Source organism: Pseudopipra pipra, chromosome 16 (genome assembly GCF_036250125.1).
Source record: "Pseudopipra pipra isolate bDixPip1 chromosome 16, bDixPip1.hap1, whole genome shotgun sequence".
Taxonomy (NCBI): domain Eukaryota; kingdom Metazoa; phylum Chordata; class Aves; order Passeriformes; family Pipridae; genus Pseudopipra; species Pseudopipra pipra.
The window spans coordinates 1,315,408-1,340,074 of record NC_087564.1 but is presented as its reverse complement, the minus strand read 5'-3'; the positions used below and the strand labels follow the sequence as shown (position 1 = coordinate 1,340,074).

General features: G+C 60.1%; 1 protein-coding gene and 1 long non-coding RNA gene across 11 annotated transcripts in view; one reads left to right on the top strand and one right to left on the bottom strand.

Moving 5' to 3' along the window:
* The window catches only part of CAPN15 (calpain 15), a 59,325-nt gene extending 44,199 nt beyond the window's left edge, over positions 1-15,126 (top strand). For 9 of the 10 annotated variants that reach the window (XM_064672484.1, XM_064672477.1, XM_064672480.1 and 6 more), the window contains 11 exons: positions 650-2,138; positions 5,572-5,780; positions 6,006-6,189; positions 9,005-9,228; positions 10,100-10,225; positions 10,752-10,904; positions 11,105-11,266; positions 11,910-12,136; positions 12,317-12,477; positions 12,761-12,939; positions 13,228-15,126. In XM_064672484.1, the coding sequence (XP_064528554.1) occupies positions 672-2,138; positions 5,572-5,780; positions 6,006-6,189; positions 9,005-9,228; positions 10,100-10,225; positions 10,752-10,904; positions 11,105-11,266; positions 11,910-12,136; positions 12,317-12,477; positions 12,761-12,939; positions 13,228-13,405 (3,270 nt within the window). In that variant the 5' untranslated portion in view covers positions 650-671 and the 3' untranslated portion in view covers positions 13,406-15,126. Of the gene's footprint in view, positions 1-649; positions 2,139-5,571; positions 5,781-6,005; positions 6,190-9,004; positions 9,229-10,099; positions 10,226-10,751; positions 10,905-11,104; positions 11,267-11,909; positions 12,137-12,316; positions 12,478-12,760; positions 12,947-13,227 lie in introns of all 10 variants that reach the window. The other variant, XM_064672483.1, reaches the window with a different exon arrangement.
* On the bottom strand, positions 14,561-23,506 carry LOC135422906 (uncharacterized). The gene is made up of 2 exons (XR_010434644.1): positions 22,946-23,506; positions 14,561-19,227 (listed from the first exon to the last, which is right to left on the bottom strand). It is a non-coding gene; the product is annotated as an uncharacterized LOC135422906 (long non-coding RNA).
* Between the last annotated feature and the right edge of the window lie 1,161 nt (positions 23,507-24,667).

The following is a 24,667-nucleotide window of genomic DNA, read 5'->3' as shown; positions in this document are numbered from 1 at the left end:
CTCCTTGCTGAGCTGGGAAGCTGCTGATGAGCTGTCCTGGCACCGGTGCACTACGACCAGCTTCAGTTGCTGCTCCTGGGCTGGCTGGCCAGGCTTCTGGGCCTGAAACCTGTAGCCAGGTAGAAGCACCTCTGTACACTATAACCTGCCTTTCTTGGCTTGGTGGTGTCTGGTGTGGGATAACATGGTTATTCCAGTGTGGATGAGTGATATGCCTGTGGTGGGGAGCTGAAAGGACAGGAGGGAGATAGGAACAGAAAGTGAGACAGAGTTGGGCTGGAGTAGAGATGGAGGAAAGAATTGATGCTGGGAACAGCAAAAAGGCAAAGCAGGGTGTCACTCTAACTCCAGAGAGTAACAGATGGTCTGCAGACACACAAAGTTGCTGAGGCTGAGTACAGAGATGGTGTGTGTGCTCACTGGGGCACACCCCCACCATGAGAGCAGGATCAGTGGGCTGCTTGAGTGCCCTCCCTCAAGTGTTTTGGGTGAAAGCCCGTGCACTGCCATGCACTTGGAGAATTTGTCAATGCCAGAGGAACAGGTGCCTGGAGAACAGTGACTGGACTGCTGGTTATTCTCTTCCTGGAAGCAAGGTCCTGACTATGCCCATGGCCTTGGCCTCACACTGTCATCTTCTTCCTTGCAGCCACTCCCACTCTCCCGGCTCCATGGCTGCTGTCCGTGAGTGGTCCTGCACCCGCTGCACCTTCCTGAACCCCGTGGGCCAGCGGCAGTGCTCCATCTGCGAAGCCCCTCGTCAGAAACCCGACCTCAACCACATCCTGCGGCTCAGCGTGGAGGAACAGAAATGGGCCTGTGCCCGCTGCACCTTCAGGAACTTTCTGGGCAAGGAGACCTGTGAGGTGTGTGGCTTCACCCCCGAGCCAGGGCCCAGTGGCTCCCCCTTGCCCGTCATCAACGGCATCTTGCCCAAGCCCGCCGTGCTCGTGGAGCCCAAGGGCACGTCCAAGGAGGAGGCTGCCAAGGCAGAAAGCAGCAGTGAGGACTCGGAGGGGAAGAGCCCCGATGAAGCGGAGCTGGAGAGCGGCTGGGCCTGCCAGCGCTGCACCCTGCACAACACGCCCGTGGCCAACTCCTGCTCCGCCTGTGGGGGCCCACGCAAGCTCTCCCTGCCCAAGATCCCCCCAGAGGCGCTGGTCGTCCCTGAAGTCATCACCCCGGCCGGGTTCCACGTGGTCCCCTCCACCCCGCAGCCTTCAGTCTCTGCAGAGATCTCTGATGGTGATGCCACGGCCACCCAGGGCCCCGTGGCTATGGAACAAGAGGCCCAGAAGATACCACCCTTCAGCCCTTTCTCCCCGGGGCTGCAGAACAACCCTGTGCCCCGAAGCCGGCGGGAGGTGCCCCCCCAGCTGCAGATGCCAGGCCCCGAAGCCCCCCAGCCTGCGGCCCCGAGCGCCGCGGGGCAGAAGGGCTCTCCCCAGAGCCAGGCCAGGGCCGCCCCCGCCGCCCGCTTCCCAGAGCTGCTGTCCAACAAGCGGCTGAGCGTGCTGGAGGAGGAGATGGAGGTCAGCCCGTCCCACTGGAAGTGCAGCTCCTGCTCCCTGCTCAACTCGGCCGGGGCCGGCAAGTGCGAGGTTTGCAGCACCCAGAAGGGCAGCGACACCATCAACGTGGTGGGCGACTCGGTGAGGTTCACCCCGTGCAGCCCCTCCAGCCCCGACTTCACCACCTGGTCCTGCTCCAAGTGCACCCTCAAGAACCCCACCCAGGCGCAGAAGTGCAAGGTGTGTGGCTCCTCCAAGCTGCACGGCTTCCAGGAGCACGGCCTGCCGGGAGAGCCGGCCCCGCGCTGCCCCGACTGCGGCGACAGGGGCGGCTGTTCCTGCGGCTCCAAGGCCCCGTCCGCCCGCAAGGTCGCCCGGCTCTTCCCGTCCCCGCTGCCCGGCGGGCAGGACAGGCCGGGCCAGTGGGCCTGTCCCGCCTGCACCCTGCTCAACGAGGGCAAGGCCAAGCACTGCGGGGCCTGCCACACCCCCCAGCAGTACATCACCCAGCGCAAGGGCCTCAAGCCCCTCAAGAGGAGGGAGAGCATGCACGTGGAGAAGAGGCGGCAGACGGACGAGGGGGAGGCCAAAGCCCTCTGGGAAAACATCGTGACCTTCTGCCGGGAGGTGAGTCCTGGCTGAGTGAGCCTTGCTCCTGCTTTCACTTGGTGGGGGGACCCCTTTGTGCCTCCCCCGTGGGTCTGGAGCATTGCCTGGCACAGGGACCCTCTGTGTCTGGGGTTCCAGAGGAGATATTCACCTGCAACGGCTGGGTGCTGGTTGTTAACACTGAAATGTCGTATTTTATGTTGGTGCAGAATAATTTCTGGAGTGAAGACAACCCATACAGTCCATTCCTGGTCCAAGGATGAGGAAGTCTGAAACCTAGTGCTAAACCTGTTAACTCTGAAACCTCACGATATTTTAAATCAGTGAGAGAGAACATTTGGGATGAAGGGGACACCCTGATGTGGTCATACAGTTCCAAGAGTGGGGAAGGCTGGGGAAGAGTGTGCCCAGGTTTGCTGGTGGCACCACTGTCTGTGGGCAGCAGCTGTGACCTGCGGATGCAAGAAGTCTGAGGTGCAGCAGGCAGGAACTCAGGGCACAGGCAGGGGTGCAGGCAGAGGAACTGGTACCACTGCCAGCAACTGCAGGTGTTTAAGAGCCACGAGCTGGGCCTTGGCGCTCTTGGTTTGGGTGTTGTGAATGCACAGGTGCAGCACAAGTGGCTCCCCCGTGTTCTGGGCAGGCCAGCTGAGGTTTGGCTGTAGCCTGGCTCCAGTCGAGGGTCTCAGGAGTGTGTGCCAGTACCTCCCCTCCCACTGTGAAATGTCTGGCTCAATCAGTTGGGTTTCAGCCTCAAGCACAGTTCTGATGGCCCCGTTTTTTCCCTGAGTGGCATTAGATGCTCCTGTGAATGCTGCTTTCTCTGGCCTCCTTCTGGGGGAAGCCTCCAGCTCTTCTGGACCAGATGGAAAGGGAGTTGCAGTCCCATTTTGACGTGCAGACAAGGATTTGTCTGCCTGGTCTGAGAAGCATGTCCATGACTGTGTGTCCACTGCACAGTCCAGGGACAAGAGATATTTGGCTTGGGGGGAAGCTCTGACAATGATCCTGTTTTGGGGTTCTGGGCTTTTAAAATTGCTACATGTCCATGCTAACAGGCGTGGGTGTCTTTATAGCAGAGAGACCCAGATTCTGCTTATCCCCTTCTTTTAAGCAAGTGAATAACCTCTTTTGTAGGCAGGGAACATCTGTTACTTCAGGAATCAGGCCTGAAGGATGAATCATGATGATGGCTAGGCTGAATTAGCAGCTTGGCACTGCCAGGAAGGGGAGCCTGCCTTGCCCCATCCTGCTGGGTCAGAGCCTTGGCTGAGCCCCTTGTGCTGTTAGATCAGCATGGGCTATCCCCCAAAAATCCCCCTCAAACTGAATCTCTGCTGTACTCTGACACTGTTTAGAGGAGTCTCTGCAGTTCAAGGGAGGCCTGGCAGCAGTGGGGGGACAGTGCTGCTCTCACCCTCATGCCTGCTCTGCTCCCAGTGTCCCTGCAGCCTCCCACCAATGTTTCTGTAGAGGCCAGTGTGTGAGGCAACTTCCAAGCTTCCTTCTGTCCCAGTAGTTCCCAGGCTGTTCATCCTTTCCCCAGAGGAGTGTCAGGCTGGCCAAGTTCTCCTCTGCCTGTTGTCCCCCTGCCCCATGTCATGTGGAGCAGCCCATGCTGCTCCCTGTCAGGATTTCTGGTCGAGCTCCTGCAGTGGGCTTTCCCTCCTCTGTTATTCCAGAGGTGCCTGTTCCAGCTCTTCTCAGTGTGTGGTCCCCTTATTAGCTTTACCCTTTCTCTTCAGTCCTGGGAGAGAGCAGAGCTGACCTCTTCCACCAGAATCACAGAATGGTTTGGGTTGGAAGGGACCTTAAAGCCCATCTCATTCCACCCCCTGCCATGGGCAGCGACACTTTCCACTAGCCCAGGTTGCTCCAAGCCCCGTCCAACCTGGCCTTGGACACTTCCAGTGATGGGGCAGCCACAGCTTCTCTGGGCAACCTGTGCCAGGGCCTCACCACCCTCACAGGGAAGAATCTTCTCCTGATAGCTAACCTAAATCTCTCCTCTTTTAGTTTAAAACTGTTCTCCCTTGTCTTATCACTACCTGCCCTCTTATTTATAAGCACCCTTCAAGTACTGGAAGGGGCTCTGAGGTCTCCCTGGAGCCTTCTCTTCTCCAGGTGAGCACCCCCAGCTCTCCCAGCCTGTCTTCAGAGCAGAGGGGCTCCAGCCCTTGGAGCATCTTTGTAGTCTCCTCTGGACCTGCTCTAAAAGCTCCACATCTTTCTTGTGCTGAGTCCTGAAGAGCTGGACACAGTATTAGGTGGGGTCTCAGGAGGGCAGAGTAGAGGGGAGAATCCCCTCCCTTGTGTCCGTGTGGCCCTGCACAGCAGGTTCCTGAGCAGCCCAGAGGGCCGTGTAGGAGCCCAGAGGGCCGTGTGAGGCCAGGATGTGACCAGATGAGGCTGCTGGCAGAGGTGGCTTCTCGTCAGCTGCAGGGAGCAGATGTTCCCCTGAGAGAGCAGCACACCCTGGGACATGACAGCTATGAGTTGAAAAACACCCCTCTGCAAGAGAGAAGCTGGAGGTGCTAATTGAGGCCCCACAAAGGAAGCATTCACATAGCATTGCCACAAAAGAGGAGGACAACTACTAGCTTGGTGTGCATAAAGCTAATTTAAATGAGAGCCAGCTTTTGCTGAAAGAATTTAATTTAATTTAATTAACAATAACAAAGAAACACCTGTTCTTATTTCACCCCTTGTTAGACTGTCTGAAAAAGCTGCCCTTCTCCAGTTGGTGTTGTGTGTTACCATCCATGTGGGTGATGCCTCCGGGATCACCTGCCCTTCCATCCATCCTATTTATTTATTGCACAGCAGCTATTGCAGGAGGGCTCCGACCTGGGATACCCTCCCTCTGGAATTGCTTGTCTGGCTGAATCCAGTTGTGAAAGCTGCCCCTCACGTCCCCCATGGTTGTGCCTGGGGGTTGGCACGGGACTGCCAAGCCCAGCGTGTCCCCTCCAGAGCAGGGACAGGGCTCGGCTTGAGGAGTGTTTGCTTTGCCAGGTGGCTCCTCGCAGGGTTGCTGTTAGCAGGCTTTGCCACTTCTAGAGGCAGCCAAGGCCCCCCACGGCCCAGCTTTTAGCACCAGCACAAGGTGTGAGACAATCCCTGCCCAGGGAGGCTCCTGTGAAACAGGAAAAGGCAGATTGGAGTCCCGTTCTGGAGCTTGGGGCTGGAGAGGTGAGCTGGCCCTGGCAGGGCTGAACACTGGATCTGAAGCACAAAAACCATCCCTGCTGCTGCCAGCAGACACCTCTCCCAGCTCTGCAGACACCTCTCCTGGCCCTGCTGCCCTGCAGTGCTGGGAAGGGTCTGTCCGGGCCGGGTGGGAGGGCTGGGAGTTCTGCTCTCACTCTTGAGGGGGCACTGGGGAGCTCCCTGTGCCCAGCCAGTCCCAAGAGGCCCCAGCTGATGCTCTCCTTGCCTTTTGCTCCCACAGAACAAAGTGAATTTTGTAGATGACAGTTTCCCCCCTGGGCCCAAGTCCGTGGGGTTCCCGGAAGGTGACAGTGTGCAGCAGCGGGTCAAGCAGTGGCTGCGGCCCCACGAAATCAACTGCAGCATCTTCAAGGACCGGTCAGTGAAGTGGTCGGTGTTCCGGACACCCAGGCCCTCGGACATCCTGCAGGGCCTGCTGGGAAACTGCTGGTAAGGGGGAGCGAGCCAGGCTGACACCCCCTGCCCCTTCCTCCTTCCCCCCCCTTCTTCCAGCTCCAGCTCGGCCCCCCCAGCCCTACTCAAACCCATTTATGCCCCCAGGCACGTAGCCCATGCTCTGCCTCACCCCTTCCCGCGCGCTGCATGGCCGGGCGGCTGTGCCCGCTGCCCGCCCCTGCCCCGCTGAGGCCGCCCCGCGTCCCGTCCCGCTGGCAGGTTCCTGAGCGCCCTGGCCGTGCTGGCCGAGCGGCCCGAGCTGGTGGAGAGGGTGATGATCACCAGGACTCTGTGCTCCGAGGGCGCCTACCAGGTGCGGCTGTGCAAGGACGGCACCTGGACCACGGTGCTGGTGGATGACATGCTGCCCTGCGACGAGTGCGGGTACCTGCTCTTCTCGCAGGTCAGTGGCACCGGCGGGGAGCGGGTGCTGGGAGGGGGTGGGAGGCTCATCCCAGGCTCTCCCAGGAGAGGACGGATGGAGGTACTGCCGTGGTTCGTGTGAGGCCCCCGCTCTGCACTGTGTGGGACCAGCCAAGATGGTCAGGTCCAACCTTTGATCAAATCCTCCCATGCCCACTAAGCCATATCACAAAGTGCCACTCTGACTCGTTTTTTGAACACTTCCAGGGATGGTGACTCCACCACTGCCCTGGGCAGCTGTGCCAGGGCCTGACCACTCTTTCTGTGAAGAGATTTTGCCAATATCCAACCTAAGCCTCCCCTGGCACAACCTGAGGCCATTTCTCCTTGTCCTATGGCTGGTTTTCTGGGAGAGGGCACCAACCTCCACCTGGCTCCCCCCTCCTGTCAGGGAGTTGCAGAGCCAGAAGGTCCCCCCTGAGCCTCCTTTTCTCCAGGCTGAGCCCCCCCAGCTCCCTCAGCTGCTCCTGCTGCTCCAGCCCTTTCCCAGCTCCATTCTCTTCCCTGGACACGCTCCAACCCCTCAGTGTCCCTTGTTTGAGGGGCCCAGAACTGCCCCCAGGGCTGGAGGTGCCCCAGTAGTGCCAGCACAGGGATGGTCACTGCCATGGTCCTGTGGCCACACCATGGCTGGTACAGCCCAGGGGCCATTGGCCTTCTTGCCCACCTGGGCACACCTGGGCTTATGTTCAGCCACTGCTGACCAGCACCCCCAGGTTCTTTCCTGCTGGACAGTTTCCAGCCACCCTGCCCCAAGCCTGGAGCTGTGTGGGATTGGCGTGACCTAAGTGCAGGACCCAGTACTGAGCCTGGTTGCACCCTATTTGCAGCTCAGGACCCTGCTCTTTGCTGTGCTCTCAAGATAGCTGGACTATTTGAGGCCATAACACACATCTATTTAAACCTGTTCTGGCATTTTCCAGGCTGCAGTGGAGTTTCATTCACAGTTGCTTTTCCCTCACTCCTCTCCCCACCACAGCCACTTCCACTTGCAGGGAAATCTGTCCTTATTCTTCACAGGAAAGGAAAACATTTTACCCTGTGTTTTGCACTGCGAGGGGCTGAGGGAAAGCTGTTTCTTTCCTCTGCGGGGACGTCTGGCAGCTTGGCTTTGCCAGGGAGGGACCTTGGAGAGGGAGGGGATGGCACATGGAGCAGCCTGTTCCGACCCAGTGCCCGGTTGCTCTGGGCACACCGGGGTGGGATCTGCTCGGGTGAACGGAGCTCCCTCGGCCCCTTCAGGACGTCAGCATGCGCTGTGCCCACCCTGCCTGCCAGGCCCAGGGGCTCTTGCTGGGATCATGTCCATGAAGGAGACTGAGAACGTCTTTATTGAAACTCAGGCGGCAAAATCTGCCAAAGAAAACAAAGTGCCACTGTCAGGAGGAGCCAGGGACTGTTGGGTTGGATTTCGTTCTGCAAATCCCAGACCTCTGGTTTTGGACACGCAGCCCCAAACTGTGTCACGTGCAGATTGTGTCAGGAGAGGACCCTGAAACTTTGGAGAGGGGAAGAAGGAATCTGTGTCTACATTCTGCCTCTCCCAGACAGAGAGGATCCAGATGCATTTCTTTATTTGACCATAAGATTTACCTGTATTGGGTTCTTTTGTTTTCCATCCATCTTTCCTCTCTTATGAATTTCAAGTTTGCTTTGGGGTTTTTTTAAAGATTGAAGGTTTTCACGTGGGCTGGGCTTGCCTTACCTCTGTTTCCAGGGGCATCTGAATCGTGTCGAGATTTTTCTGCTGAGTGTTCAGCTGTGTGAGCTGGACATGAGGGCTAAAAAAGGAAAAACAGTTTTAAAAATAAAACAAAATCAAGCTCTTATCTGAGCTCCCTGGCTGCAGCTCAGGCAGAAATAAACAAAATGGATTTTGTTGAGTGAGGGACCCAAAAACCAGCAAAAAGCACTTATAAGCTCTCTTTATCCATTGGAAAGAAATCTTTACTGCCCTCCTTTCCTCTGCCAGCTCTTGGCTGCCACCTGTGAGTCACACACAGTCACAATGTCCCAGTGATTTTCCCTGCTGCCCCCCAAGCACCGGATACCAAACCCCATTTGCTGGGAAAAAAACTTGCATCTTGTAATTAGGGCTTATAATTACTCCCTGTGCTGGAGAAGAGGACTTTGCCACTCCAAGTTTTTGGAGCTTGTCCTTGAAGCAGTGCCTGTTCCATGGGTGAAATCTAATCAGTCCCACAGCCATGTGTGCTCTGGGCCATCTCCTTTGACAAAGGGGTGTTGGTTTTGGTTTGCAGCAGAGTTCCAGCTGTTCCAGATGTGCTCCAGTCATAGAATCTCCTGAGTTGGAAGGGACCCACAAATATTATGAGTCCAACTCCTGGCCCTGCACAGGACACCCCAGCAGTCCCACCATGTGCCTGAGAGCATTGTCCAAACACTCCTGGAGCTCTGGCAGCCTTGGTGTCCTCTTCCATTATTAAACTGTTTTAAATCCAGGTTGAGGCAGATGGAAGGGCCTGCACTGTGAGCACCCACCCTGCCAGCCTGACTGCTGGCCACCCCTGGCTGCAGCTCTGTCAGCATCCAGGCCTCTTGGATGTGCACTCCAGGACTTTTTCCCAAGGGGAATTAAGCTGTGCAAACAAAACACCGAGCAGAGAGTGAACGGGCTCACTGTTGGCCAAGGTGACAAGCTCCTGGTGGCTTGGCCTTGCTGCTCCTGCCTCTCTGTCTCCTGTGGCAGTGGGAGGGCTGGCAGGGCAGAGGTGGGTGAGAGGGGCTTTCCTAGGTCCTGCCCGGGGTGTGATGTGTCCCTCCCTGTCCCACAGGCCCAGAGGAAGCAGCTGTGGGTCGCCCTCATCGAGAAGGCGCTGGCCAAGCTGCACGGTTCGTACTTCGCCCTCCAGGCCGGGCGTGCCATCGAGGGCCTGGCCACGCTCACGGGGGCCCCCTGCGAGAGCCTGATGCTGCAGGTCAGCTCCACTAACCCTCGTGAGGAGCCCATTGACACTGACCTCATCTGGGCCAAAATGCTGAGTTCTAAGGAGGCTGGGTAAGAAGAGGCAGGAGGGCACTGTGGCAGGAGCATGGACACTCGGAGAGGGGGGCGAGGGGGGCTGCTCTTGTCTGTAGGGGCTCAGAGGAGACGGGCTACTGCATTACCTGGGGTGGAGCCCACCACTCATCTGGAGCATTGGTGGAGCTCCCCCTTGAAGCTCTCCTGTGAGTAATTCTCATATGAAATGAAGATCCTGGGGAACATCCCCATGCACTGCTCTCCTGCAGGAGTCTGGAAATGGCACCGAGCCTGCTTGCTTTGCTTTGAGTGTTTTTGTGTTGTGAAGTGTGTGACCCTGCATGTGTTTCCTACACATCTTTGCTGGACACACCTGGGCACGGCCAGAGCCAGTCTAGAGGGAACAGAGCCAAAGCAGAGAGCTCCTGCTCATCACTCTGGCAGGAGGGCAGTTGGGTTGGTTCAAGGCCGAGGTATGGGGCTAAATGGGAGGTGGGTAACTCCCAGCATGTGGTGTCCCCCCAAAACCTGACTGGTGCAGACCTCCTGCCCCAAACAGTCTGTCCTCGCCCCTGACCAGATAGACCACCTGCCTTTCTCTGTGGCTTTCTGCCAGGCAGCAGAGACAGACAAGACCCTGGGGCCTGGCAGAAACATGGTGAGGTTTGGGCAAAGCTCCGCTGTGCAGAGCAGCTCAGCACAGCCCGGGCTCAGTGTGCACGGGACAGGTGGAGGGAGCTCTGGCCAGTGGGGCTGGGCACTGCCTGGGGAGTTTACAGTGTTGTTGCAAAGAGGGAGCATCCAGGAGCTTCCTGGGGGGAAGCTGTCCCGTGCCTGGAGCGGTGAGGACGAGCTTCCCCCCGTGCCAGGCCCGGCAGGACACCGAGGGTTTGCTGTGCCCGTGCAGGTTCCTCATGGGCGCATCCTGTGGGGGAGGCAACATGAAGGTGGACGACGTGGCCTACGAGAGCATGGGGCTGCGGCCCCGGCACGCCTACTCCATCCTGGACGTGAGGGATGTCCAGGGCTTCAGGTGAGCACAGCTGCCCCTGCCCACAGCCCCAGCACAAACCATGGGCACTCAGGGCATCCTGGACAAGACCCTGGGGACTCTTCAGTGTCCCATTCCAGGGTGTCACAAGATTCTGTTGTCATATGAGCTGTCCTTGTCTGGTGCTGGCTCCACATCCAGGTGTAGAATGGTTCACCTGGTCTTACAAGACACAGAGGGTTGAGTGGAGTGCTCAGCTCAGCGAGGTGGTCAGAGCATCCTGCTCACCTTTGGAGGGAGCAGGGATAGAAACAGGAGCTACCCCTATAGCCAGGAAGCCCCATTTTCAGCCACTTCCTTGCAGAACCCCATCCCCACAGCATCTGGCTGACCCCTTTGGGCAGGGAAGGACAGAGAGAGCAGCAGGACAGGGACTTCTGGGGCAACAATGTGGGTGACAAATTAGGTTGGGAGGCAGGGGCAGAAGTGGTGGGCTGCCCTCTGCGTGGGGCTGGCTGGGTCTCCCATTCCTCCTGGGTGTCTAACACCGTTTCCCCCCTTTTCCCAGGTTACTGCGGCTCCGGAATCCCTGGGGCCGCTTCTCCTGGAACGGCAGCTGGTCGGACGAGTGGCCGCACTGGCCGGCACCCCTGCGCCACGACCTGATGCCCCATGGCAGCAGTGAGGGCGTGTTCTGGATGGAGTACAGCGACTTCATCAAGTAGGCACAGGCTGTGGGGTGGGCAGCTGGGCAGGGACAGAAAATGGGACACAGGGCCAACTGGGTCAGGCAGGAACGGGAATTCCCAAGGGATGCGGGGGACCTGCAGCATGCTGGGGTGTGAGGACAGAGCAGTGTACCCCCAGGGGTGTGGGGACAGAGCCATGTACTCCCCCAGGGCTGAGCCCAGCTTTCCACAGGTATTTTGACTCCGTGGATATCTGCAAACTCCATTCAGACTGGCATGAGGTGCGTGTGCAGGGCATGTTCCCCAACAAGGCCAACGGGCCGGTGACAGTGACGTCGCTGACAGTGTTGGAACGTGCAGCCCTGGAGTTTGCCCTCTTCCAGGAGGGCAGCAGGTGAGCGGGGGGAGCTCAGCCCGGAGAAAAGGAGGCTTGGGGGGACCTTTTCGTTCTCTGCAACTCCCTGACAGGAGGGGGGAGCCAGGGGGAGTCGGGCTCTGCTCCCAGGGAACAAGGGACAGGACAAGAGGAAACAGCCTCGAGTTGTACCAGGGGAGGTTTAGATGGATATTGGGAAAATTTCTTCACAGAAAGGATGGTCAGGCATTGACACAGGTGGCCCAGGGCAGTGGTGGAGTCCCCATCCCTGGAGGGATTTAAAAGCCATGTGGATGTGGCACTTGGGGACATGGGTTAGTGGTGGCCTTAGCAGTGCCAAGGGAACAGTTGGACTCAATGGTCTCAGAGGGCTTTTCCAACCTTAATGATTCCATGATTCTCTGGGCCCTGGGGTAATCCCAAACACATCACCCTCTTGCCACATGGCATCCTGCAGGGTCGCAGAGCCCAGAGATGGGCTTCCATCACCGTGCACTTCATCCAGCTCTTTGGAACTGCTCGTGTTTTAGCTGGAACCCAAGCCCTGAACATAAGCCGGTTGCTGGGGCTGGATTTTTGGGGCAGTGGGATGATGGCTCTTCCCTTGGACATGCCAACCTACTGTGGCCTGGGTGACATGTGACCCTTCCCTCCGGTGCAGGCGGTCAGACACGGTGGACAGTCACCTGCTGGATCTGTGCATCATGGTTTTCCGGGCCACCTTCACCAGCGGGAACAAGCTGAGCCTGGGCCGGCTCATGGCCCACAGCAAACGAGCCGTCAAGAAGTTCGTCAACTGCGACGTGATGCTGGAGCCGGGCGAGTACGCCGTGGTGTGCTGTGCCTTCAACCACTGGAGCACTGCCCTGGCCGGCCCTGCCACCCAGGGTGAGGGGCTGGAGGGCAGCTGGGGGAGGCAGAGGTGGCAAAGCCCTTGATCCTCACTGTGGGGACCTTGCTGGAGGTGGAGGTTGCCTGCACGTGCAGCAGCCCAGCAGCACCCTGCTCCCGGGATTGTGGGCTGGTGACAATCTCCCTGATCGCCCCTTCCTCCGGGTGTCTCCACAGCTTCCAGTCCCACCAGCAGCCGACCAGCCACTGATTATTCCAGCTACATCCTGGCCATCTACAGCTCCCGCCTGGTGATGGTGGAGCAGGTGGAGGCACAGCCCACCACGCTGGCAGATGCCATCATCCTGCTGACTGAGAACAAGGGCGAGCGCCACGAGGTGGGTGGGGGGCACAGGGTGGGGTCTGGGCCCCTGTAGGGAGTGGGGTGATGCTGCCAGTGGGAGCCTGGACCCTTCTCTGCAGTGTCCTCAGTCTGGCACGGTTGTGCCAGTTCTGGTTGCCACCTCAGGGGTGCCCACCCCCCTTGCCCCCTGGGGCAACGTGGGGCAGCCCAGCAGATGGGCAGCCCTTGGCTGGACTGGAAGATGCCAGTCCAGGGGTTTCGATTCGGGGGCAGGAGTGCCTGGAGGCTTCATCCCTTTCCCCTGCTGTCCTCCCCAGGGCCGTGAAGGGATGACCTGCTACTACCTGACACATGGCTGGGCAGGGCTCATCGTGGTGGTGGAGAACCGGCACCCCAAGTCCTACCTGCACGTCCAGTGTGACTGCACCGACAGCTTCAACGTGGTGTCCACGCGCGGCAGCCTCAAGACACAGGACAGCGTCCCCCCCCTGCACAGGTCCGGGGTAGGCAGGGGCGGGTCAGGAGGCTGCCCCGGGGGCTGGCAGGGGGCTGGCAGTGGGGGAGAGCCTGGGAGGGAGGTGTGGGCAGAGGTGGAACTGCCAGGGCAGGGATGGGATTCCCGGGGCAGAGGTGGGATTGCTGGGGCAGGGGTGGAATTGCCAGGGCAGAGATGGGATTTCCAGGACAGGAGTGGGATTCCTGGGGCAGAGGGTGGGATTGTTAGGGCAGAGGGCGGGACTGCCAGGGCAGAGGCCACTGCCCTGAGCCCCTCCTCTCTCCACAGGCAGGTGCTGGTGATCCTGTCCCAGCTGGAGGGTAATGCCGGGTTCTCCATCACGCACCGCCTGGCACACCGCAAAGCCACCCAGGCCTTCCTCAATGACTGGATGCTGACCAAGGGCACCCACAACCCGCTGCTCACGCCCGAGGTCGCGGGGCTGCACGGCCCCCGGCCCCTATGACGAAGCGCCTCCCCCTCCCTGCCCGGCTCCCCCGTCACTGTCCCCGAGCCCCTGGCCCGGGTGCTCCCCCGAGCCAGCAGCGCTGAGCCAGGGGCAGAGCCGGGGGGTCGCTCCCAGCACTTTGGCCCCCCCGCGGGGCCGGGTGAGCTCTCGGCGCCAGGACCAGCCCCGCCCGCTGCCCCCGCCCGGCCCCGCCGGCCCCCACGCACTTCACGAGGAGCGTTGGGGGCACGGGGCCATCTCAGGATCCCCCCTGCCCCGTACCTGGGCCCGGTGCCCTCTGCCCGCCCCGGGGGGCGGTGGGAGAGGGGGGGCTGGAGGTTGCTGTCAAAGCCCTTCCCAGGCACCACGCTCAGGACTCTGCCCCTTCCTGCGGCGCCAGGGCGCTGGTGCTGCAAAAAGAAGAATATACCTCTGATGTCTGTCCGTCTGTGTGACCCTCTGTGTGTCCCCGGGCCCTCCCGCTGTCTTGTTCCCTCATGTCCACTCCCAGGACCAACGTGGCATCAAGGATGGGCCGGGGGGTGCCGGGGTCACCCTGCCATGGTGCTGCCCATGCCAGGGACCCACTGTGGTGCCCAGACTCCCCGTCCACCCCACCTGTCCCAGGTGCCAGGCTGGGGAGGAAAGGGCACAGGGTTGTTCTGGAAAGCTGCTCTGAGGGGTTTCACTGTAATTGGGGTGAAACTCAGAGGTGCCCCCTCTGCTGTGACTGTGGATGGGAAGCAAGGCCATGGGTTGATGCTCGTGGGGGCTGTGGCAGCGGGGACCCCCCTCAACTGTCACACAAGTGTTACTATGCAAAGGCGGCCGGTGGAAGCAGTGCCTGGAGAGAAGCCATGGCCCAAACTGGGCTCAGCCCCCTGGGCACTGCCCTGCAGGGGCAGCAGGACAGACCTGGGGGTGGGGAGCATGCCCCTGGTGTTGCCGTGTGCTGGGGAGGGGGTTGATTTTGGGGGGGAAGTGGAGAGCCCCCTCCTGCAGAGGCCGAGTGAGCACAAGGTGAAGGCTGTGAGGGCCTCGGGGTGCTGCTGGTCCCATGGGTGCTCCGGGGCAGGGGCTGATCCTGGTGGGAGCTGTTCCCATGCTTTCAGGGCATCGTGGCTCTCTGACTTGGCACGTGTGTGTGTGTGTGTGTGTGTGTGTGTGTGTACATGTGTGTGTGTTTTGGGGGTCCCCCTGTGTACCTTCTCCTTCCCAAGCTGTGTGGACCTGCAGCTGAGGGAGGTGGTGGGCAATGCTAGACCCTCTTCTGGCAGGGACTGTGCTGGGGGGCACCCTGCACCCCAATCCCTGCACCCCAAACCCTGCACCAGCAGCTGGGCTGGGCAGGGGTGTGTGTGGGGCCCTGCCCAGCCTGTCCCTCTGTGTCCCCCAGGGGGTGGGCAGGGGGGTGGGCTGCCCCGGCACCCTCCTGGTCCCCCCAGCTGGGACTGCTGAGCCAAGCTCTGTCTGTATTTTTGTTTGTCGATCTGTTTTCTCTCTTTCCAACTCCTTCCTCCTCGGGATGATTTGTCCTTCACTTTTTTTCTCCTCTCTCTTTCTGTTTTTCTGAGCTGTGAATATTTTTAACCCTGTAAATACTGTCCAGCTCTTCAGAATCATAGGATATTTTATCAATTGTAAATCAGATCAGTAATCCCTGTATGATACGAATTATCCATGGGTGGTTTTCAAACTCAGGTTCTGATGGACCAAATAAAGTTTTGTTTTTTACTGAAGCTGCCTGGCTTTTTTGCGGAACAGACAACGGGGATGAGGGGGGAGGTTTTAGGGTCAAAGCAAAAGGTCTTGAAGGCATTTCCATGAAGCATCTGGCAGTGTGCTGGAGAGAGAGCTGAGCTCCAAAAAGAAGTGGGAATTTGAATTTTGGGGTTTTTTAGCTGCACTTCGGGGCGCGGGGGCCGAGAAAGGCTGTGTGGAGACACGGAAAGGGACGAAAATAAAGCAAGCTCCAGAAATTCTCGGTAAACCAAGTGGCAGGTTTCCTGTCGCAGGGCCGAGCAGGGCTGTGCTGCGGCCGGGAGAGGGCACCCACCGCCCGCCCGGCCGGGCTCCCCTTCCCCGGCCTCCTGCCTCAGTTTCCCCACCCGCAGCACGGCCTGGCCGAGGGCTGCGATGGTGCCGTGGCCACTGCCTCAGCGGCACCGGGGCCGGGCTGGGGCTGAAGGAGCAGCTCTCCCTCCTCCCCAGCACCAGGGCAGCACCCGGCTCCCTCCTGTGCCGTTTGTCCGGCGGCGAGCCCGGCTGGCGCGGGCAGAGCTTTCCGGCTGAGCGGAGGCGGCCGGCTGTGTGCCAGCCCGCGCTCGCCCCGGGTGGGCACCTTGAGACCAGTAGGCAGAGACAGAAGGAGAGGATTTCAGTCTTTCTTACAGCAACTTGTAATAGATTTTTCCGGGCGAAACATCTTTGCATTCAGGAGGCCCTGTCACAAGCCATCAGCCTCAGCCGGGGAGAAACAGATGGAGAGTTAATTTTGGCGGGGAGGGCACTGCCACGCTCCCTCCTTTCCCTCAGTCTGTTCAGGGAGAGGAGCCGGGTTTAACCCTCGCGGCCGCCCTGGGAAGCTGCTGCCTGGGCCCCGCTCCCTCCCGGCTATCCCGGTGGGTTGTGTGGCCACCACGGGGTGACCCCGTGTGTGACTGCGGCCCCCCCATCCCGCACTGAGCCTGCTCAGAGCCCAGGACGTGCTGGGACATCTCAGCCCTTGTGATGGCCCTTGTGATGATGACCAGCCCAGGTGGGTGACTGTGTCCTGCCTTGCCCACGGCTCTCTGGAGCCATGTCCCAGTGAGCCCTGTGCCACCCAACACACCGGGGGCAAATCCTGCTATGCCAGGAGCTTGGCACGGCAGTGCCCGGTGCAGCCGGGGACACTCGTGTGGGCTGGTGCTGGGAGGGGACACAAGTTCCAGGAGCAGGTGCAGGGATGGCAGTGGATGGAAATGATGCTGCCTGGGACACTGGGACAATGGGACACTGTAAGGACCTCTGAGGAGACATCATGGACCAGGCTCATGGACCGGGCTGAGAGCTGCAGTGTGGCCATGGAAGGGGTGGAGGTGAAATCCAACCCTAATTCGGCCCGATTCCCAAGGGCAGAGGCAGCATTAACTGCTTTATAATTACATATAATTGTGTGGCAAAAGAGAAAATTGTGTTTGACATATCAGCTCCAGAGCAGGGTGTCATTTTATTGGGAAATTTGTCATCCCTTGGCTCTGTCAGTCTTGAGTCTGAGGTCGGAAGGGGGAGGTGGGGATGGGCAGTGGGTCAAGGGAAGGATGGATGGAACGGAATGCTGGACAGCAGGACACGGGAGGAGGTGGAAGCAGAGGAGTGCTGTGGTACTGAGCCATATGAAGAGCAGTGAGACACAGGTGTGACAGCAGAGTCAAGGAGCAGGCAGGGGCTGTCCCACCACCCTGGCAGGGCTGTGACACCTCCCTCAGGGAGCTGTGACTGCAAAAAGCCAAGTGACAGCACAAGTCACCCTGGGGATGTTCACACACCAGCCCGTGTGTGGTGGGACAGGGCAGCCAGGACAGGCTGCTGTAGACATGTGAGCCCACCCCACTGCTGCTGCCACCATCCTGGTCTCCTTCATGCACAGGGCTGGTGCTGCTCCTCCCTGGGCACCCACGAGGGTGTTCAGGCAGCTGAAGGTGAAGGGTGGTGAGGCCCCAGCACAGGCAGCCAGAGATGCCGCCCATGCTCCATCCCTGGAAGTGTCCAAGGCCAGGTTGGATGGGGCTTGGAGCAACCTGGTTAGTGGGGGGTGTCCCTGCCCACGGCAGGGGGTGGAACAAGATGGTCCCTTCCAACTCAACCATTCTGTAAGCTGCCATCCCATCAGTGCAGTCACCAGCCCTCGACCCGCCGATCCCGGGGATGTCTCTCAGGGATGGAGGTGGGAATGTGGGTCCTTGCTGCGGGATTTGGGCGGGCACTGGCTGCTCCTCAGGCCCTGGCACTGGCACGGCCGGGGCCCCGAGGCTGCACCGGGGCTGCAGGGGGAGGGGGCACGTCGGGGAGCGAGGGCTCGAGCGTTCCCTGTGATTCACTGTGACTATAATGGGAGCTGCTGGTGAATATTTTATGGCTCCCACAGGGCAGATAGAACATATTGTGCATTTTACGCCACAAATCTCCGCCGAGAGACAGAGGGAAGCTTAAAAAAAGCGCAGCACCAGCGCTGCGCCGGGCTGGAGGGGAGCAGAGCTGCAGCACCGGTGCCAGCGCGGGGTTCACAAGGGCATTGCTGCCCGTCCGTGCCACCCTCCCCGGGGTGCGCCGAGGGGAGCCCCGAGCCCGGCACCATCCCGGGCGCGGGGGATGCTCTGGATCGCACGACCGGGCTGCGGCGGCGGCTGCGGCCGCTGCGGCCGCTGCCCCGGGCCAGGCCCGGCAGCTCTGCGGCTCTGCGGCGCAGGCGAAGTGCTTTGCCCGGGGCTGAGCCCTGCAGGAGGGTCCCTGCCTGCGCCTCGGCCTGCCTTCCCCTTCGTCAATAATGCAGCCCCTGCCCCGGGCGCCCGCCGGCGCTGCCCGCAATAATGGATCGGGATGCGAGCGGGCCCTTCCTCATCCTGCGCTGTGTCCCGCGCTCTGCCACGAGCTGGAGAGAGACCGAGGAGCCTTCACCTCCACAGCCAGCAGCCGCTGCTGCTGCCCAAAGTGCAGGCACCAGGAGGAGGGATTGGGGGTCGCCTGTAAGGAAGCCCCATCCCGGTAACCCCGGAGGGAGGGGTTGCTGCTGCGGCCGGGGCTCCTGGCTGGGCCCCCTCAGGAAGGACACGTGGAATGGCCATCACTGTCACCGTGTGCCAGGAGGGTGGCTCAGGCTGGGACCCCCAGCCCTGCTGCAGGGCAGTGTGTCCATGGGTGAGCTCTGGGTGCTGGGGTGCCCATCCTGCTCCCCTCAAGCACGTTCCAGTGCCAGGCAGACAGGGAAACATTATGGATTGTGCCAGTAGCTGCCTGCACCCACTTGGGCTGGGCTGGAGCTGGAGGAGGCTCTTCAGACCCTCGAAGCAGCAGGGAAGAGGAGGAGGAGGAGGCAGGCACAGGCACCAGTGGGTCAGGACCAGCCAACTGTGGTTGCTGAGCAGCCCTTTTCCCCTCCACCAGGAGACCCCCAGCTCCCCCCAGAGCCATCACCCAGCAGGGTGAGGACCTGATGCTTGGGGGGCAGTTGGCCCTTCAGACAGGGGAGAAACCCCCCAAGGTCTGGGCCAGACTTGCCTGGGAAGCCATTCCCAGCCCCCAAACATGGCCATGCAGGCTGGGGGAACACGGGCGGCCATGAGAGAGGGCCAGACTGTGTCCCAGTGGCATCAAAGACACCCTCCCTCCACATCCCCAGCTCTGATGGAGGAGTGGAGTCCTCCAACATTCCCACCCACTCCAAACGGGGATATAGCAGAGCTGCACCCTGAGGGGAGAGGTCCTGTGGGGTCCTCACCTGGGTGTCATGGTGTCACATGCCCGGGTGGCTTCACAGCAGGGCTGCAAGGGCATCCCGGGGGGGGTCACGCTGTCCCCCAGCTGGGTCTCCCCAGGGACGAGGCTCAGGGGATGACGCAAACACTCACCCCCGTGGGACCATGAGCGTGGAGAAGACTTTGCCGGGATGAAGAGGGAAGTCCCATCCCAGGGTGGCTTCTCTCCTTCTCCTCCTCCTCCTCCTCCTCCTCCTCCTCCTCCTCCTCCTCCTCCTCCTCCTCGTCGTCCTCCCGGGCTCTCCATCCGAGGGGCTGCGCGGGGTCCGGGCCGGCCCAGCTGGAGCCGCGGCGGCCGCGCTGTCACGGGCTGGGCTATCGAATCTGAAAGCAATTAAAGCCATCACCAGCGCTCGCTCGGGGCTGGCTCCAGGCTGCAGGGAACCTGCCACAACAGATCATGTGCTCGGCGCTGCTGGCCCGAGGACCCGCTCCCACCCGCGCCCCGACACGCACCGGCGCGGCCGGGGGAGGCCGGGGCAGGGCGGGAGGCCGCGCTGAGGGCTCCTGCTGCTCCTCCGACGGGGGGGTCCTGCCACCCGGGGGCTCGGCCGGGGGGCTCGGCCACCAGCTTCGGCCACCGCCGCTTGTGGTGACAAGGAGGTGGCAGCGCTGGGGTGGCTCGGGGGGGTTCGCAGCCCGGTGATCTCCCGTGGGGCACAGAGGGGCCGGTTGGGCACAGGCGGGAGCTGCTGCACTGGTGCATTTTCCTGGCAGGGTGGCCATAGCCCACGACATGGTGACAACGGGAACAGCCCCTGTGGTCGTATCCTGGGGTGGGGACAAGAAGGAGCAGACCCCGATCTAGGAAGCTGCTGGAAGCAGGGTGGGTGATAGAGGGTGCTGCAAAGGGGCAGCACCCCTCTATCCTGGGGAGAGGAGGGGGCTGTCACCAAGGCCCTTCCACCCCAACAGTCCCTTTCCCTTTTCCCGATGGGGAACAGTGCCAGGATCCACCACCCCCCCCCCCTTCCAATTTTGGGGCTGCCAGCCCCTCTCCCTCGGCTCAGGGTCTGATCCAGCCGTCCAGGAGCATCTCCGGGGGCCAAACCCACCCCGGTGCTCCCGGGGGGCGCGGCGGGGCGGAGGGTCCCCCCTCCTCGGGCACCGCACAGTTAAGCAGAAGTTTGCTGGTACGGAAGTTGCACATTGTCTTGAGGCACATTTTCTGTTTTTTCACTTGTGAAATATTTCTGTCAGAACCAGTTAATGTACAAATTAGCAGCGGTGGTCTCTCTTACGTCTTCTGACTCACTAATTTGACAGGGGGTGTTTCGGTGGCGGAGCTCGCTCTTGACAGGCAAACGGGAGGTCAGGGACCCGCAGGGGGAGGAGGCACCGAGCCGCGGCTTCCCGGGGGTCTTCTCCTTCCCAGCCCACCCCACGGCTCCCATTCACTCAGCCCTGGCTGAAGGAGTTGAGCTTGGGTTTGGTGCTTTTTCCCCTCAGATAAAATTTTCCCCACAAAAGGGTTCCTGTGCTGAGTAGGGAGCCCGGGGTGGGGGATTACGCTTTTCAGGTCCTGCAGGCAAACCCAAGGGATCCAGCGTGAGGAGGAGACATGGACGTGGTTCTCCACACCACAGCCACGTTCTTCACCTCCTCCAGCCTGGGAATTCAGCTCTGCATTTCAGGATACCCCCCACCCCCTCAACAGCCCCCGTCCTCCTCCTGCCACTAGAGAGAAACTAATTGATGCTCTCGTTCTCTGTGCACATCATCGCTCCACCTCGGGTTATCGATGAGCCGAGGGGCTGCACAGCCCCATTTTATTTCTCCATCTGTGTAACTGGGATGTTAATCAGATGAGGAGGGGGGCACACCGCTGCCGGGGGGCTGCAGGCACCGGCTGGGCATCATGGCCACAGAGGGGAGAATCCAGAGCTGGCTGTGCCCGTGGGACACGGCCCCGGCGTTGAGCAATGCTCAGGACCGTGACGTGCAAGCTGTCCCCGGGCTAGAGGCTCCCGCGACAGATGGACCTCGCGCCGTGCCCGGGAGGTCAGCAGCTCTTCGGGCCGTGCAGGGATGGCTGTGTGCTTATAGCCACCAGCCTCTGCCTGTGCCACCCTCCTCTGGCATCCAGGGGCTGCAGCGAGTTGGCCCAGGATGGAGCTGGATGAAGCTGGGCACCTCCAGGGACAGGGGAAGGAGCTCCGTCGGTGGCTGCTCTCCCCAACCCTGCTGTCCTGGCTGTGCATGGGGCTGCAAACGAGCCCAGGAAGGTGATCCCTACCCTCGAGGGAAGGGCAGCTCCAGGGCACACTGTTGCAGCCCCCTGTTTTCCTCATGTCCCCTTTCTACTGATGTTTGCTGAGGACTTTGTGGGGATTTGAACTGTCCTGGTCATCGACTTTACTCCTACAGAAGTAACCTCCCTCTGGGTGCTGCAGTTGCATCCTGTGACCAGCAGCCACCTGGGTGTACCAGACCCCTGGAATATCCTCCCTTTTTGGGTCAGGGAGGGTGCCTGGGTGACCAGATCTCGTATTTCGCATCAGGGCAGCACCCTGAAGAACTTTGAGCTGAGACGTTTCTAACCAGCCTGACTGAATGCTCCTCACTTTCCCCTGAGGTTCAGCTCCGTGTTCAAACATTCTGTTCCCAAGCTGGACTCCTGAGATGTTGCCCTGTACCAGTGAGACACCAGCAATAGTGAGAAAACCAGTTTTATGTCCCACTGCATGGAAATGGTGGCTTGCTTCAGCCTCTTCCTTGACAGCAGCAGTGAGTCTGGGAAGGAACTGGGAATTCCTGCTTCCTCTTTCTCAAAGAAAAATGGAAGTTTGCTTTCCAGAGATGAATCTGTGCCCAGTTGGCAGATGCAACCATTCTGTGGTGATGCCCAGGCAGTGCCCACTCAACCCCACACCACGACACGGAGGGAATCACCACCCTTGAAGGAGCTCAGCTCCAGGATCAGACCCTTCTTGTCATGACATGGCCAATGCCAGCAGGATCCCACCCACCCCAAGGCCTGTTGGCAGCTTCAGGGAGATATCCCACTTTTCCCATACCTGAGAAGTCCCCACTGGCCATGAGCTGGCATAAAACCACTGTGCTCCCAACTGCCTGCTGCATCTACCATTGCCTAGCTTGCTTTTGGCAAGAGGATTTGGACAGAGGACTGGGAGAGAGCTCTAGAGTGAGGTGCAGCTTTCCCTCTCGGCCACATCCTGGCCTCCTTGGGGCCACCTGAGATCCCACATCATGGCAGGGTGTCAGTGACATAGAGACACCCTGAGGGCAGGGTTAGATTGGATGTTAGGGACAAATCCTTCCCTGTGAGGGTAGGGAGGCCCTGGCACAGGTTTCCCGGAGAAGCTGTGGCTGCCTCATCCTTGGAAGGCCAGGTTGGATGGGGCTTGCAGCATTCTGGGCTAGTGGAAAGTGTCCCTGCCCATGGCAGGGGGTGGAATGAGATGATTTTTGAGAACCCCTCCCACCCAAACCATTCTGTGAATCTATGAATGGCTGTCCATGGCACAGGCAGTGGCTCAGGAAGGACTCTCTGTAGGACTTGTGGTGGCTTTTAGGGGCTGGCTGGAAGCTCCAGTGGGGAATAACCCACCTGCAGGAGGGCCTGGTGTGGCTGGAAAGCAGAGACAGCTCAGAGCTGATGGACACTGAGGGCTCCCCAAACCCAGCCCTCTGCCAGGGTGGGTGTCTGGCTCTGTCCAGGGTCCTCAAGACTCTGCACCCCAAGGTGCCCTGTCACCCCCCACGCCTTCAAACACACCCGTCACACCCTGGTCCAGCTCCCCCGCAGCTCCCCAGCCCCGCGCTGGCCGTGTCCCACCGGGACAGGGAGCGGGGCCGTGTCTGGTCACAGCCCGCGGAGCTGCCGAGCGGCTTCCCCGGCACGAGGGGCTGCGGGAGCAGCGAGAGCCGAGCACCAGCCCCGCCGCTGCCTGCGAGGGAGCTGCCGGATGCAGAGGCGGCCGGGGCGAAACAGCTCAGGCAGCACAAATCGACTGTGACAGCCCCAGAAAGGCTGAGCCCGGGGGTGCGGAAAAATACAAGTTAGTTTCCCTTTCCTTACCATATGCTCCCCTTCAGCTGTGGGCGCACGATAATTACTGCCATCCACCATGCTGGTCTGGCTTGTCACACAGCCTGCCGCGCTCCGCGGGGAGGGCTCGGCACGGCGCCGGGGCACGGCACGGCTGCCCCGGCCACGCGTGTGGGGACAGAGCATTTGGGGTCCTGGTCCCCAGGCTGGGTCCTTCCCGGCGCCGGGGGCATCAGCCTGAAGGCAGCAGAGGTGGGAAGCGAGATGCAGCCCCTCTTCTCTCGGTAGTGTCTCCTGGGAGGCACATGTCACCTCGCTGCTGACTTCAATGTTAGTGCCACTTCACCAGCCACTCCCAGCTTCTTGTAGCCAGGTGTGAACATCTCTGTCCCTCTTCACAGGATGCTGCCGGGGCATCCCGTGCTCGATTCCACTCCCGGCTGTGAGACCTCTGGGGCCGGCTCCTGCTTGGGCACAGGAGGAGATGAGCTCTGCAGAGCACCCCAAAGGTCAGGGAAGAGCCCCTCTCTGAGCAGGCTCTGAGCAGGAGATTGGACCAGAACATCTCCAGAGGTATTTCCAGTCCCACCTGCTCTGAAGAATAATGTGCTGTCACCCTGGTATGTGCAGGTACAAGTTGGGGCACCCTTCTCTGAGGCACCATCCTTCTGCAGGGTGCCCACCCTTCTCCAGGACACCCTTCTCTGAGGCAGGAGCAGGCTGGGGTCAGGCAGGGGGGTAGCTCTGTACTTGGACAGCCCCAGGACCACAAGATCCAAACAAAATCCAACTAACCCTACAGTCCCCTCCAAAACACACCAACGAGTCTTCAAGCCTCCTGGTGCCACACCAGTGATGTCCCTAGACAAGCACCCATGGCAGTGTTCTCCAGGACTGTGTAGTCCAGAAATCTTGAAGCATGACAGGTTCTTGTTACCTTCAGAGATGTCCCACTGGGGCCCTCCCTGGGCATGGGTCCAAGTGGATCTTCATTTCCCAGGTTACACCTGGCATGAACACAGGCTGCTTCAGTCCCTTCATTTAGGGAAGGAAGAATGATCCCAATGGCCATGTTGCCTCAGTGACTCTTTATAGCAGAGCTGGGCCACGAGCCCAGTACAGATGGCTGTAGGTGGTGAAGATGTGGGTTTGTCACCAGATCAGCCCTTCTTTCCCCAGTCTTCACCAGCCAAGCCTTGTAGGTGGGAGACTTGTTCGTGAGAGAAGGTGGGAGAAGGGCCTTGTCACACACTCCACATCTTCCATGACGTGCTCCTCACCATGGATCATGGCAGTGGAATGGGGGCACAGAGCCACAAACTGGTGTGGTCCTTCCAGACTCTCACAGCAGCACGTGCCCAGCCACAGGTTGTGCTTCCCATTGCTGCAGCAGCTCCTTCTCTGGCTCCTCTGGTGCAAACAGTATCACAACAGTCCCAAACCCCACCCATCATGACTTTGGACAGCACATGTGCTCAGACATCTGGCCCCTGCCTCAGTTTCCCCATCACATCAGATCCCTTTCCCTGGTTGCAGCAATATCCCACAGGAGCAGGACAACTGCAGCTGCACGAGGCTGACAGAGTTCAAGAAGCATTTGGATGATCCTCTGGGCCACATGCTGTGACTCTTTGGGATGGTCCTGTGCAGAGCTAAGGGTTGGACTCAACAATCCTTGTGGGTCCCTTCCAACTCCCTTCAATCTGTGATTCTGAGAAACACTGGGAGATGCAACAGCTGAAAAAACCAATC